Below are 14065 nucleotides of genomic sequence, written 5' to 3'. Positions count from 1 at the left end.
GGGTTTTGGTACAGGGGGGTTATGGAGACAAGATGGAGGAATCAGGGCATGTCACAAGGCTCTTCTTTCTTCTTCTTGCCATCCATCTTCTGTGGTGATGTTGGCACTTGTGGATTGGTCTGTGGTGAAGGTGCACTTGGTAATAAGGGTGATAGGTATTGGGAATGAAAGGTAAATATGAGGTACGTAGTTTTTACTATAAAAAGATGTGACCCCCTCGTGGGCGGTCAGAGTGCCTTTGGCTGCCCTGCTGGTCGGATCCAGGTCAGGCAGAGAAGGAACTTTGTAGAAAAGAAATAATAAACAATTCTGAAGAACCAAAAAGCCAGAGTCCAAACTCCTCCTTTGAGGCCCAGCGTGCAAAGAACCATCCTGGGCGTGTGTGGGAGCAGAGACGGACAGCAGAAGCCCATACCTGGCATTCCCTGGCTGGACTCGAAGGTGGGCTGCGAGGGCAGTGCCCAAGCGGGCAGCTCCCGGGGCTGGACGGGTTCCCAGGAGAGCACAGAGAACTCCTTGGGAAAGCAGCCAGAGGGATCCGGAGAGAGTGGCAGCCACCGAGAACATCGCGCTCCACTTCTGCCGAAGGAGAGTCGTACCAGAACAGCTCGGACCGGGATGGGAAAGGCGCCTCAGACCCCATCTCCTGCTGGACAGAGACCGGGAGCCTTCGGGCTGCTCTGACGACACGAATTCGGTGAGAAGGTCAAAAATTAAGAACATGGGGAACACATAGTCCCAGGAACAAATAGAGGTTCTGTCAGCTTTACAAAGCGTGGCAGAGGCAAACACAAAGGGGATTTCTAAGAGAGCGCTCAAGGATTTATTGTTGTGGGTGAGATTTCATTATCCACATTCGGAGACCCGTGTGTTATCTGAAGTGGGTTTCTGGCAGGAAGCTAATAGACACATTTATCTTTGAGCCACAAAAGACGACGAGACGGCCTTGAAATTGCTGTCTCCAGCAAGGACCATGTTAGAGGCTATCTCGGCAAAATCTCCGAGGATGGCCAGGAGATCATTAGTTGCGAATCCCACAGGGGCGGGGGGAGGAGAGCAAAGCTCGGAGCAGAGATTGGCTCTGGTCCCAATCGGCCCAGGGGAGACAGCTCCTGATCAAGGGGAGCGAGGAGGAGTTTCACTGCCTCCAGTCCCACCATCCCGAAAGTCCAAGGGACCTCCAAAACCCCAGAAACTGCGGGGAGTTCGGGGTCCGACTCGGACGCAAATACGGTTCTTATCCCAGATGAATTAAGGTTTTCGCCCAGCGAGCCTGAGGAGTCAGGACACCCTGTAGGGGCGATCCCTCTCAGTTCGCAAAAACCAGAGGGAAAAGGAATGGGAAAAGCGGCGAAGTCGGAAAGGGGGGTCGAAGGGGGACCAGAGAGGGAGGAGGAATTGCTTTCTCGCGGCGGCGGGGGGAGCACGGAGGCGGTGGGGGACGCGAGTTTCGGCGCGGGGTTTGCGAGCGAAGCAGCGGGAACGGCGGCCTCGGGTGGCGCGGTGCCAGAGACCCGCGGGACCTCCGGGAAGGGCTCTCAGATCACAGCGGCCACGTCAGGCGCGGGCAGCAAGCTCGGAGCCGCTGCAGGGCTCCAAGCGGCACCCGTAGGCAGACGTAGGCGACGCGCGGTGATGACGCAAGACCCGGAAGTGGAGCCGCGGCGGTCTGTGCGTGTCGCACAGCGGATGCAGGCACAGGCGGGGCGGGGGTTGTGCGCATGCGCAGGGGGCGTGGACACGGCGTCAGAGGAGGAGGAGAGAAAAAAATAATAATCTGTGCTTCACCCTATAATTCTGTCTTCCCTTCACCATTCACACCTGAGTGATTCTCACAGGTTTCATCTCCTCATACGCAGGTGGCACATCCCGAGATGGATCAAAATCAAGGCACCAGGTGCTCCTGGCAACATTCCAAGACTCCCGAGCCCCCCAAGGGTTCTCTCGGTAGCTCTGGGCATCAGGAGGGATGGGCTGAGTTCCCGCACGGGAGCACCAATGCCCGGAGCAGCAGCAGCCTCTGGAATTCCCATCCCCGGGAGGAGCGAGGGAAGGGCCGCACACCCGTCCAGGACTCCCCGCGGAGCCCCGGGAGCGGCTCGGCATTCCCGGAGCGGAGAAATCCCGGGAGGAGCGAGGGAGCGGCGCGGGCAGAGCCCGGCGGGTCGGGAACTGCGGCTCGGGGTGTTCCCGAGGGAGCTCCACCCCCAGGAAAAGCAGGAGCAGAATTCCAGGGGTCTCAGCAGGAAGAGATCCCAGAATCGATCCCACCCCACAATTCGGTTCCTGGATCTCGTTCCCGACTGCTGCTCCAGGCTCTGATTCCTGCTTTCCCTTTTTTTTGGGATTTGTTGCCATTTGCTGCCCCACCCCAGTCCAGGGTTATTCCTTCCAGGCCCCTCTCCAAAGTGTGCAAAATTTATTATTCTTGAAAACAGTAACAAAAGGGAATGGAGGCCAGGAGTAACAGTCAGTCCAAAAACTGGGAATTACAGACTGGGAAGGACACAGGGAGGGAATTTTGGGAGACAGAATTTTAGGACAGACAGGAAACTTTGGGATACAGAAAGGAAATTTTTTGACAGTGGGACACAGAGCAGCTTGGGTTCACAGTGAAGTGCAGGAATTCCCAATCCCAGGGAAAAATTGATGGACCCTGGCTAGATCTGTCCAGTCAGGACATCCCTGAATCCCAGCCTCCCCAGGGATTTGGGATTTCTGAGCATTCCCTGCTGGATCTGGAGTGGCTCCAGGGTCAGTCCTCCGATCTCACCAGGATATCCGACAGGTCCTCGGTGCTCTCCAGACTCAGATTCTGGGAAGGGGAAGGAAAAGCTTTGGAATTAAATCCCCTGGGATGAGGCTTGGGAACAATCCCAGCCCCTTCTGCCCTGCTTGGGGGCTTTTCCAGGGAATGGGGACAGAGCAGGAATTTCCTCATGGGAAGGGGCCCCCGGAGGGGGTTGGAGTCTCCATCCCTGCAGGAATTCCAAAGAATTCCTGGATGTGGAAGGAATCCCGGTGGGGATTGGGCACACTGTGACCTTGGAGACAGCTCCAAGGGACAAACCCTGCAGGAGCTGGGGATGTTCCCATTCCCTGGAAAAACTGGGACTGGTGGGAATGGCTCCCTGCTCTCACCTTCTCGTTGGCCAGGTGCAGGAGGGACAGGAAGGCCAAGGGCACCGACAGGTCGGCAGCCATGGTAGGAGGGAGCCTGTGGAAAAGCGGGATCGGGATCAGAGCCTGGGAATGCCAGAGCAGCCAGGAACGCCCAGGAGCAGGGACTGGGAACACCCTCAGGGTGTCCCACTCCCAGTCCCATCCCAACATCCAGAGGGATTCTCCCATTCCCATTCGGGATTTTCCCTGTCCAGCTCCCATTCCCATCCCAACACCTGGAGGGATTTTCCCATTCCCATTTGGGATTCTCCCATTCCCATTCTTCCCATTCCTGACCTGTGCTGCAGATCCCTGAAGACGCCACTCAGGGTTTTCTCTCCAGCCACCTTCAGCTCCGTCCCTCCCCCGGCGGCTCCCTGCTCCTCGGCCTCTTCCCCCGGCTCGGCCTCTTCCCCCTGCTCGGGAAAATCCAGGAATGCAGAGCCCCCAAATTCCAAGGAAAACCCCTGGGAACCCCAGCCTGTCCTGGCCAGTGGGAAACTTGGGGCTGATCCCATGGGATTGGGGTTTATCCCATAGAATTGGGGCTGATCCCATGGGATTGGGGGTTGATCCCAGGAACTGGGAAGGAACCCCTGCAGAATTCCCAGCAGGAATTTCCCTTCCCAACCTCTCCCTGCTCCGTCAGCAGCTCCCACATGGTCGTCTTCAGTCTCCTCATGTCCATCCTATTGGCTCTCCTGGCGTACTGGATGGGGATCTTAGGGATCTGAGGGGGAAATCCGGGATCATCCTCGGGATCACAGCCACAACGATCGTCATTCCCGATTTTCCGTGGGAATAGCAGTGAGTGCGGCCTCGCTGCCAATCCCAATGTTTAGTCTGGGAATTGTTCCTCTGGGAATGCCAGTCCTGGCAATCCCTGGAATCAGGAGGGTGTCCTGGGATTTTTAACCCTGGAGGTGCTGAGAGGTTTTTGCTCCAGCCCAGCCTAGGGAGGAATTCCCAGTCCCAGGGCGGAATCTCCAGCCCAGTGCTCCCAGTCCCTCCCGTCTTTCCCAGTGCTTGCAGCCATTCCCAGTGCCAGTATCCCAGTCCCCGTTCCCAGTGCTCCCAGTGACCTTGCGGGGCTCAGCAATCAGCTCCAGCTCCCCGCACTCTGGGCCGTTCCCGCCGCTGATCCCGGAGGGCTCCGGAGCCTCGGGATGAGCCGGGAGCGGCAACAGCCCCGCCTGGTCCGGCAATTCCGCGGGATCGGGATCGTCATCGCTGTCAGGGACCTGCCAGGGGACATGGGGGGGACACCAGAGTCACCTGGGAGGAGCCAGAGGCAGCAGGAGCTGCTCCAGAGGGTGGGAATTCCTGCCTGGCTTCCACATGGGATTTAGTTTATTCCATGGAATTGGGTTTATCCCCACGGGATTGGGGTTTACTCTGTGGAATTTGGGCTCATCCCTACGGAACTGGGCCAAGGCTGAAGCCAAGGCAGCTGCAGGGACCAGAAATCCCAAAGTTTTCCCACCCCTGGGAATATCCAGGCCAGGCTGGGCACCAGGAGGGCCCTGCAGCTCTGATTCCTCCCCTCAGGAATTCTCTGGCCATGGATTTTATCCCAGCAGGAACTCCCCAGTCCCAGGCTGTACCGGCGGGGCAGGGCAGAAGTTGAGGGTGTCGTTGGGGTTGTTGTAGTCGTAACCCTCAATTCCATCCTCGCTGTCCAAGGCTCCCACTGGATCCGAGCTCGGGTCGATCTGGGGGAAAACATTCCAAAATATTCCTGGGAAAAGGCTGAGCCTTGGCCCTTCATCCCCCTTTTTGCCCTTCCAGGAGTGTTTGTGGTGAGAGCAGCCCTGGGGAATGCCCAGAACATTCCCAGGGTTTGGTGAGGAGAGGTTTGTGCTGGGAATGATTCCCTGGGATGGTTCCCTGGAATTCTTTTGGGAATTCTCACCTTGACATGGGGTTTTAGGAAGAGCTGCCTCAGGTTCTGGGGGTCGTAATTGAAGTCTGCAGGGAGCGTGGTTCTCCGGCCGTTCTGGCTTTTCAGGGTGGATTTGGCCAAAGTTGTGGATGCCTGGGAATGAGATTGGACAGCTCCATGGAAAAACGGGAAGCTCCACCAGTTTTCCATGGAAAAACAGGGAGTGTTTTGTCTGGGAAGGGGCAGGGTTGGACACACAGCTGGAGCTGCCCAAATCCTGGGAATTCCAGGCTGCTGTGGGAAAAGGGCTCTGTGGTCACCTTGGTCTCCTGGAAATAGGCCTGGAAGTCAATCTTCTCCTGGAAATTCAGCTCGAAAGGCTTCTTGGGAATCTTCTGCCGGGAATCCTTCTCCAGGCCTGGGGCTGCTGCGGGAGAGCAGGGAAAAAGGGAAAGGGAAAAGGAAAAGCTCAGAATTCCAGGATTGAGCCCTTCCCAGTCTGGAATTCCAGGATTCCAGCCCCTCCCAGCCCAGAATTCCAGGACTCCCTGCCCTAGGCACTCACGGGGCTGACGGGGCTGGAAGCGCCAGTGCTCGGGGCCGGCCCACATGGAGAGCACGCGGGGGCTGAAGTAGGAATATTCCCCGGGATTCAGGGACACGTGCTGGCTCATCGCTCTGATGTCCCCCTCTCCCGGGAGAGCTCCAGTGGCTCCAGTGCTCCTGGGAAAAAAAAAAAAAGGAAAAGGAATGGCAGCTGCTCAGAATTCCCAAGGAATTCCTCCCTGGAATTCCAGCCCAGCCCCCATTCCTGGATCCCAGCCCCACCTCTTGCTGTGGCCCAGGGAGTCTCCATGGGGCTGGAATTCTTGGCTCCCGTCCCCGGCCGGGGATTCAGGCAGGAATTCGGGCTGGGAGGGGGCCCAGCCCTCGGCCTCCTCGCTGTCATGATCCAGGTTGGGATCGAAGGCATGCTTGCTCTTCTGGAACTTCTCCAGCAGCTCCGACACTGACTGCAACACACGAGTTCCCAACCTGGGCTGGGGATCCCGCCTGGAGTGGGAATTCCCCACCTGGATCGGGAATGTGGCTCAGGAACCCCTAATCTGGCTCAGGAATTCCCACCTGTATTGTAAATCAACGATGACTCCTACATTGGCGAGGGAGAGGATGATGCACCTGACTCCATCATCAGAAGGCTGATGAATTACTTTATTATATTACACCATATACATTTTATCTAAACTGAATCTGCCATGCTCTCACTCTTGCTCACAACTGCACAGAGCTGCACTGATCTCTGTCCCGACAGCCTCCCCTGACACTTCTTGGCCTTGACAGGCAAAGGGAACAAACCATCCTCACTCTGGGTCAACAATCTCCATATTGCATTCGACTTCAGCACAGCACAGGCACAGCCAGCGAGATAAGGATTGTGTTTTCCTTCTCTGCTTGTCTCACAGTTTCTGTCTGTTCAGAGGGCACGTGAATACCACACACTTGGATCAGAGATTCCCACCCACCTTGTCGTGGGACTCCTCGTCCCACTTGGTGAACCGGAATCCAGCCAGGGAGGAGCAGATCGGGCGTTTTTCCACGCACCGGCTCAGCAGGTCTGTGGAGAGGTGGGATACAGGTGAATTCCTGGGATCCCAGCAGGATCTCCCACCTGGATCAGGAATTCCCCACCTGGCTCTGGAACCCCTAATCTGGCTCAGGACCTCCAACCTCCCAAATCCCCAGTTTTCCAGCAGCCTGAGCAGGATCTGAGCAGGGAACAAACACATGGGAAAAGGGCAGGAAAAGCAGGGAAAAGGCTGGGAAAGGCTGGGATTCACCTTTTAGACCTGGCACAGTGACAGGGCGGGTGCTGGGAAGGGGCGGGCTCTCCTCAGAGGGCAGAGGGACAAGCTCAGAGGGGAAAAGGAGGCGGCTCCGGAAGTCCAGGGCGCGCAGCCCCGTCATGAAAGCGCCGGCAACGTTGCACTCGTTGAAGGTGGCGAGTGATCGCTGGAACATGGGATCCACCTGGGAATCAGGGAATGGAGATGGATATTGGGGAATGGGAATCAGGAATGGAAAAGCAGGACAGAGGGGCAGGCAGGATGAGGAGCAGGACAGGCCCACCTCAGGCCTGTGGCTGCCCTCAGGCACGTTGATGTTGCTCAGGTTCTCCTCGATGGTTTTGAACCTTTGCTTATTCTTTGGCTGAGCCTTCCTGGCAGCCTCAGGGACTGGGCTGGAGTCTGGCATGGGAAAAGGGACAAATTCCACCTCAGAAAGGCTGGGATACCCCAAAGGAAGGAGAAAAACCTGGAATTTGTACAAACTACAGCAGGCACTGAAATTGCTCAGGATCTGTGGGCATGAGCAATGTTCCACTGGCTTTTTATGGATTCTGTTTGGCAAAAAACTGCCCCTGTTTGGCCCCAAAGTGCAATCTGAAATCACTGAGCGACAGATCCAGCTCCTCCTCCCACCCCTGCCTGCTCCAGCATTCCAGGAGAACCCATCTGGGATCTCCCAACCCTCGGAAAACCCAATTAATCCAATTAATCCCAAACCTCTTCGGAACTCCCAAAGAGCGCCGAGGCTCCCCCTGTTCCTGGTAGGTAATGAGGGAATCCCTGGGGATTTTGGGGAGGAAAAGAGGGAATTCCCACCTTCCTCGGGCTTGTCTGAGTCCCGGGCAGGGGGTGGCTTCTTGCCCAGGACGTCCAGGACCCTGAAGGTGTCGGCGTGCACGGAATCCACACGCATGGCGTAGATCTTGGCGCTGGCCTCCAGGCTGCTGGCTGCCAACTGCAGGGACAGGGAATTCCCAGCTGGACAGGGAATCGCATCCCAGAGTGACCCCCAGGGCTCTGCACCCCCAGGAAAATCAGAATAAATGAATAAAATAACAGGGAAAGGGTTTAGTGAAAGCTATGGACTCCCCAAAGGGTGTTCTCCCCATAGTTTGTGTTTTTTTTTTTTTTTGGGATTGCAGCTAAAAATCCTTTAGGAATTGTTTAGAAATGCCAATTTTGTGCAGTGGTTTTGGTTTGTTAATTGGAGATTTTTTGGTTAATGTATAATATAATATTATAATGTAATTAGGAAATAGTTGGCTTCTGATTGTGATAGCGTGAATTATAACATCTGTATTGTCTCACCCTTCACGTGAGGCTGAAAATGGAGTACAAGTTTTTGAAACACCTCTCAGCTGCCCCATCTCTGGGTCAGAGAAGGACACAATCCAACAGAAACGAAGCAGCAGCAGCAGCAGGGACCCCTCTGACCTGGAAGTTGACGTGCTCCGAGTCCTGATTCAGGAAGTCGGCCATGTAATCAATCAGGTGCAGCTCAAAGGCGTTCTTGGTGGTGATTTTCTGCAAGAAAGCACAGCTGGGACCTTTCCCCTGGCCAGGAACACCCACGGGGTCCAGCCATGGGACCAGAGGAACAGACAGGAAAAAGTCCCACAGGAACTTTTTCCTGGGATTGCCCAGAGATATTCCAGAACGCTGCGGACAGAACCCATTGTGGATGCCATGGGACAGGGAGAGAGACACAGCAAGCGTTTCTCACAGGGGCTTGTGAGAAATTTTAGGGAGCTGGAAAGATGTGATAACCGTTGACTATAAACAATTTGCAGGCACTGTTTTTCTACCTTGTTTTTCTGTTCCTCTCAAGGGCAGTGCGTGAGAAAGATGTTGCTGTTAGTTAGCCAATAGAACAGAATCTATTGCACCACTCTATACAAACGGCACGGTTCTTCTGAATAAAGTCTTCTTTGCCTTTCTACAATCCTGCCCCTCGCCTGTTCCTGCCCCGACCCTGGCTCACAAGTGACAACCCATGGCCCAGCTGGGACCAGACATCCCTTTATGGTCCCTTGACCTGCCAAAGCCCCGCGCGTCTCAAACCCCGCTGCTGAGGGGTTTTAAACCCCGCAGGGCCCAAACGCGGCCGCCCCGACTCACATTCTCGGCGGAGAGCCTGATGCAGGTGGTGTAGTGCTCCGACATCTGCGCGTTGGTCCATCGTGGCAGCGGCGGCAGCCAGTTCTCGGTCCTGCGGGACACAGCGGGGTCGGTGCCGGAGCTCCCCTCAGCCCCGGCCCGGCGGGCTGGGTGTCCGGGCTCTCCCCTCAGCCCCGGCCCGGCGGGCTGGGTGTCCGGGCTCTCCCCTCAGCCCCGGCCCGGCGGGCTGGGTGTCCGGGCTCTCCCCTCAGCCCCGGCCCGGCGGGCTCGGTGCCGGAGCTCCCCTCAGCCCCGGCCCGGCGGGTCGGTGTCCGGGCTCTCCCCTCAGCCCCGGCCCGGCGGGCTCGGTGTCCGGGCTCTCCCCTCAGCCCCGGCCCGGCGGGCTCGGTGTCTGGGCTCTCCCCTCAGCCCCGGCCCGGCGGGCTCGGTGTCCGGGCTCTCCCCTCAGCCCCGGCCCGGCGGGTCGGTGTCCGGGCTCTCCCCTCAGCCCCGGCCTGGCGGGCTCGGTGCCCACGTTTCCCCCCTCAGCCCCGGCCCGGCGGGTCGGTGTCCGGGCTCTCCCCTCAGCCCGGCCATCACGCACCGCCCCTACCTGGGCGGTGGGGAGCCGAGCTTCTCCAGCGACGACTCCACAGCTCTGGAGCGGCGGCGCTGGCGCCTCTCCCGCTCATCGTCGTTGTCGGGGCAGTCAGCGAACACGGGGGTGCTGGTGCTGCCGGTGCTGCCGAGAGGCCGCGGGGTCGGGGAGAGGAAGGCGGCGGGGGCGGCAGCAGCAGCAGCAGCTCTGGGGCTGCAAGCAGCCATGGCAGCGGCTCCGCGCGGCGCGGAGGGCCAGCTCTGCCTCTCGGTCAATCAGCGCGCGGGTGCCCGCCCGACAGCCAATCAGCGCGCGGGTGCCCGCCCGACAGCCAATCAGCGCGCGGAGTGCCCGCCCCCCGAGGCGGGTTTGAACGGCGGCGCGGGCTCAGTAACGGTCGTGAGGGTGAAGGGGGCGGGGCTTCGCTCTGAGGGAGCCGTGAGGGGACGCGGGAAGGGAAGGGGCGGCCTCGCCATTTCTCCCTTTCCCCTCCCAATTCCCGGGCCGGAGCGGGGTCAGCAGCCGTCGGTGCAGCCCTGGAACCCTCCCCCCTCGGGAGGAGGAGGAGCCGCCAGAGTAGCGCCGCTTACCCCGGAATCGCTGAGGTTGGAATCTTTGGGATCACTGAGTCCAAGATGGGCCCGATCCCCGCCTTGTCACTGAGTGCAACATCCAGGCCTTCCCTTGCAGGTGGGTCCCGATATTTCCTTTGCCCTTCCAGGTGTGTTCCCACATTTCCTGGACTCTCCGGGTGTAATTCCCACATTACGTGTCACTCTCCAGGTTCATTCCCACATTCCCTGTGACCCTCCCCTGGCTCCAGGTCCCACATCCCTGGGAGAGCCCCGAGCTCTGTGCCTGAGGCAAAGCTCCACCAACAGGGAAGGAAATCCATGGCTTTTCCTTCTGGAGCATCCCTCCTGCTCTGGAAGCTTTAGGAAATAATTAGGATGGCCTGGATGTGCCAGATCCGTCCCCAAAGCTTGGGAATTCCATTGCGTTCCAAAGTTTGGGAAGAGCGGTTTGACTCCACCGGGAGCAGGAGTTTTTCCGGCATTCCCAGCCGGAATTTAGGATTTAGGGATGCTGCCGCCGGGTGCCGCCGTTTTTCCCGGCGGTTTTTCCCGGCCGAGCCGCTGGATGGAGCAGGAGGAAAAGCCGTGGATTGATCTCCGCGGGAATGGTTCCCAGGATTTCCTCTCCCCGCATGGAGCAGCCAAGGGGTCACACAACCATGGAATTGTTGAGGGTGGAAAACACCTTTGGGATCATCAAATCCGAGCTCCAGCGCGGGATGGAGCCGCGGGATCTCCCGGGGGTAGAATAATCGGGATTTAGGGAATGGTGTCCCTATCCAGGATATTCCAGGCTCCCGGGAAGGGCTGATCCAAGGAAACACCGCCCAGCCCTGTCCCCAGGACGGGAGGGACAGCTGGGTTTCCATAGAACCCCTTCCAAACACAGCCATCCACCAGCCAAACAAGGACAATCCCATTTTTCCTAAGGAATGTGTGGATTTAGGGTGATCCTTAACCCCCAGATCCCAGTTTGATTTTGGCTCCCTCCATCCCTCCAGAGCTGAGCTTGAGCCACACTTGGGTTTTTATTCCACACACAACGATGCATCAACCAAACAAAGAAAATCCCATTTCCTCCACTGAGCCCTTCCTGGGCTCAATTCACAGTTGAGTTTTTATAGAACCCATTCCAAGCACAGCCATCCATCAGCTGGAACCAAACAAGGACAATCCCATTTTTCCTAAGGAATGTGTGGATTTAGGGTGATCCTCAACCCCCACATCCCAGTTATATTTTGGCTCCATCTGTCCCTCCGGAGCCGGGCTCCATTCCCGCCAGGACGGAGCCAGAGGGATCTCAGCTCTGCCTTCACCCAACCCCAAAAATGGCAAAGGAATCAGCGCTTGGAGCCCGGAATCTCCTTGGAAGAGCAGCCTGGAATCTCCCTGGAAGATTCCAAGCACCCGGGAGGCTCCGGCCGATTCCCAGACCTGGAGGATCTGAACCACTTGGGGGGTTTTTGTCCCCCTGATAATCTGGGGGCTGAGCAATGGGGTCAGTCCCTTCCCTTGGCTGCTCCAGGATATCCAGGAGAGGCTGGAAAATCCCCGGCTGTGTTTGGGATGTGTTTTCCTGGGAGCAGCCCCCGCTTTCCGTGGCTGCTGTAAACAAATCAATCTCTGCAGCTGAGCCCATCCCGGAGGAGACTCCAAGGAATTCTGACGGGTTTTATGCCCAAATAAATCATTCCTGCCCTGGCAACGGAGGTGGATTTTCCCCCGGCATCAGCAGGAACATTCCAGGATGGAAGGGGGAATTGAGGGAATGGATCACTGTGACAACAATGGTACAAAGGGCTGTGATCCCTCCCTGGCTCCAGAAATCCTGCCAGGACTCTATTCCCAGCTCCCCACATTCCAGAGGGGTTTGCATTCCCAAAATCCTGGGAGGATGTGGGGCTGCTCCTGGGTGCAGGGAGAGGTTTCCTTTGGGAGCTGCTGGCACTTTTCCAGCCAGGCTTGGGAAGGGTTTGGGAGGATTTGGGGCACTGGGGTTTGCCTGAGCTGTGGGGTGGGAAACCTGGGAAAAGGGGAGGGAACAGGGATTGGAGACCTTGCCTGGAACAGGCAAGGAATGGGCTGGAATGACCACGGAATGGGCAGGGAATGATCTCGGGACCATTCCCTGGCCATTCCCTGAATGGAAGCCTGGGGGTTGGATCTTTCCTAGATTTCATTGGGAAGCTCTGTTCTGCCTGGCTGCTGCACACGCTGCTTGTAGCCAGCTGGGATGGATTCTTTTCCCTTTAGTGGGAATGCTCTGGAAGAAGCTGGAGTGTCGCAGACCTCAGGGTGGCCCCAATCCCTTCTCCTGCTCCTCATTCCCTGGGAATGGCCCCAATCCCTTCTCCTGCCCCTCACTCCCAATGAGCAGTGAGGATCTGACCTTTGGTGCTCTCATTCCCTGTGTTTTATCCCCAATTTTTTGCCACAAATCCCAGGATTTCCCAGATTTTTGGTGTCCTGTCCATCCTGGCCTTGGACACTCCCAGGGATCAGCCACACCTCCTCTGGGAATTCCATCCCAGCCCCTCAGGGAGGAATTTTTTCCTAAAAAATCCTGCCTAGAGCGTGGATCCCCCAGGATTCCTTAAATCCTCCTGCAACCCCTCGGTTGCTGCAATGAGTAATTAATTTTTAATTAAGCCCATCCTTGTGGAAGCAATTCCCCCTCTCCTCTTTTCCCTTCTTTCCCTCTGGAATTCCCGATGTCCAGGAGGTTCCTGGGCCCACCAAATCCAACTGAATTCCTCCTTTCCCACCCCAAAATTCCCACCCAGCTCGGGTTGGTTCCCAATCGCTGCCTGCTCAGAGCTCAGTAATTACCAGGGTAATTAACGCTAATTACTGCTGGGAACAAGCTGGAATTCTCCACCCTCCAGGAACCCCAAATCTGCCAGAATCTGCCCCAAAAATGAAACTGGGCATTCCTGAAAAATGTGAATTTGCTTCCATCCAGATGTCCTGAACCCAAATTGTTCCTCCCTGAGCTTTGATTTTTTGGGAGCATCCCAGAGCCCCCCGGGTGCCATGGAAACTGCGGGATCCGCCCCGGGAGCCAGGAGCTGCCTTGAGTTCCTGGGGATTTTTATTTTCTGGGATATTTTGGACTCGGCATTAAGCAAACATTTATGCAAAGCGCTGGAATGCATCCATGGAAATGAGGCTGAACCAGAGAGGGAATTCAGCAGGATGGGCTCGCTCAGAGCTGCAGATCCCGCTTGGAAAGCACCAAAACCGACAAAATTTGGGGTTTTTTTGTGGTCAGCCCTGATTTTGGGGGGTTTCCCATGGAATTGGAGATGGAGGGATAACCCAAAGCCCCGGGAATGTGGAATTCCCTTTCCTTGTGTGGCTGAGGGGGATTTTTGTGCCTCATTTTATGGAGAGGGGGTGAAATTCCCCATTAGGGACAGCCCTGTTAAAGGGATGGGATGATCCCAATGGATCTATTGGGATCTGAATCCTGCTGGGAAGGGATAATTCTAGTGAGGGAAATGGCTCCATTGGGATGTGAATCCCACCAGCAAGGGGGATCCAGCCTGGCATTCATGGGAATCTCAGCCAGGAACATGTGGATATTTATCCCTTCCCTCCTTTTTCCTGGATAAAATCACTGATGGAAAACCAACAGCTGAAGTTTACCAGGCCCATGGGGTTGAGCTGAGCCCGGGAACGCTGCTTTAATTAAAATCCAGAATTCCAGTCAGCTGGAACTGCTGGTGGGGGCGGGATGCTCCTGCAATTCCCACCTGGAATATCCTGCCTGGAAATGCATGGAGGATTGCGTGTTCCCGGCGGAGCAGCGGGGTTTGGGAAGCCCAGCCCGGGAAGGGGAGCCAGGATCCATCAGGGACACTGGAAACACCAGGAATTGCCTGGAGAATGGAGCAGCCCCGAG

At 56.9% G+C, this 14065-nt stretch overlaps 1 protein-coding gene and 1 long non-coding RNA gene across 3 annotated transcripts; one reads left to right on the top strand and one right to left on the bottom strand.

Moving 5' to 3' along the window:
* Positions 1-2402: 2402 nt before the first annotated feature.
* NCAPH (non-SMC condensin I complex subunit H) lies at positions 2403-9832 on the bottom strand. Of its 2 annotated transcripts, none has more exons than XM_059870742.1 (17): positions 9602-9832; positions 9010-9100; positions 8326-8415; positions 7708-7846; positions 7172-7290; positions 6883-7072; positions 6568-6659; positions 5873-6057; positions 5610-5767; positions 5365-5471; positions 5075-5197; positions 4767-4874; positions 4245-4403; positions 3794-3892; positions 3460-3578; positions 3142-3217; positions 2403-2815 (listed from the first exon to the last, which is right to left on the bottom strand). In XM_059870742.1, the coding sequence occupies exons 1-17, from the start codon at positions 9811-9813 to the stop codon at positions 2756-2758; spliced, it is 2127 nt and encodes a 708-aa protein (XP_059726725.1). In that variant the 5' UTR covers positions 9814-9832; the 3' UTR covers positions 2403-2755. The 2 variants fall into 2 exon arrangements, with proteins under 2 accessions (XP_059726725.1, XP_059726726.1); XM_059870743.1 differs by having other exon boundaries at positions 5365-5468.
* Positions 9833-10023: 191 nt separating this feature from the next.
* On the top strand, positions 10024-11866 carry LOC132339948 (uncharacterized). The gene is made up of 2 exons (XR_009489746.1): positions 10024-10276; positions 10370-11866. It is a non-coding gene; the product is annotated as an uncharacterized LOC132339948 (long non-coding RNA).
* The last annotated feature ends 2199 nt before the right edge of the window (positions 11867-14065 follow it).

This window comes from Haemorhous mexicanus, chromosome 30 (genome assembly GCF_027477595.1).
Source record: "Haemorhous mexicanus isolate bHaeMex1 chromosome 30, bHaeMex1.pri, whole genome shotgun sequence".
In the NCBI taxonomy this organism is placed as follows: Eukaryota; Metazoa; Chordata; class Aves; order Passeriformes; family Fringillidae; genus Haemorhous; species Haemorhous mexicanus.
The sequence above is the reverse complement of the archived record's forward strand: the minus strand, read 5'-3'. Positions and strand labels throughout refer to the sequence as shown.

Coding starts and splice junctions, on each gene's coding strand:
- NCAPH (XM_059870742.1), bottom strand. CDS start 9,813: ATGGCTGCTTGCAGCCCCAGAGCTGCTGCTGCTGCTGCCGCCCCCGCC. Junction 5,198..5,364: donor CCTATTTCCAGGAGACCAAG/GTGACCACAGAG, acceptor TCTCATTCCCAG/GCATCCACAACTTTGGCCAA. Junction 3,893..4,244: donor TGATTGCTGAGCCCCGCAAG/GTCACTGGGAGC, acceptor TTTCCCCCTCAG/ATCCCTAAGATCCCCATCCA.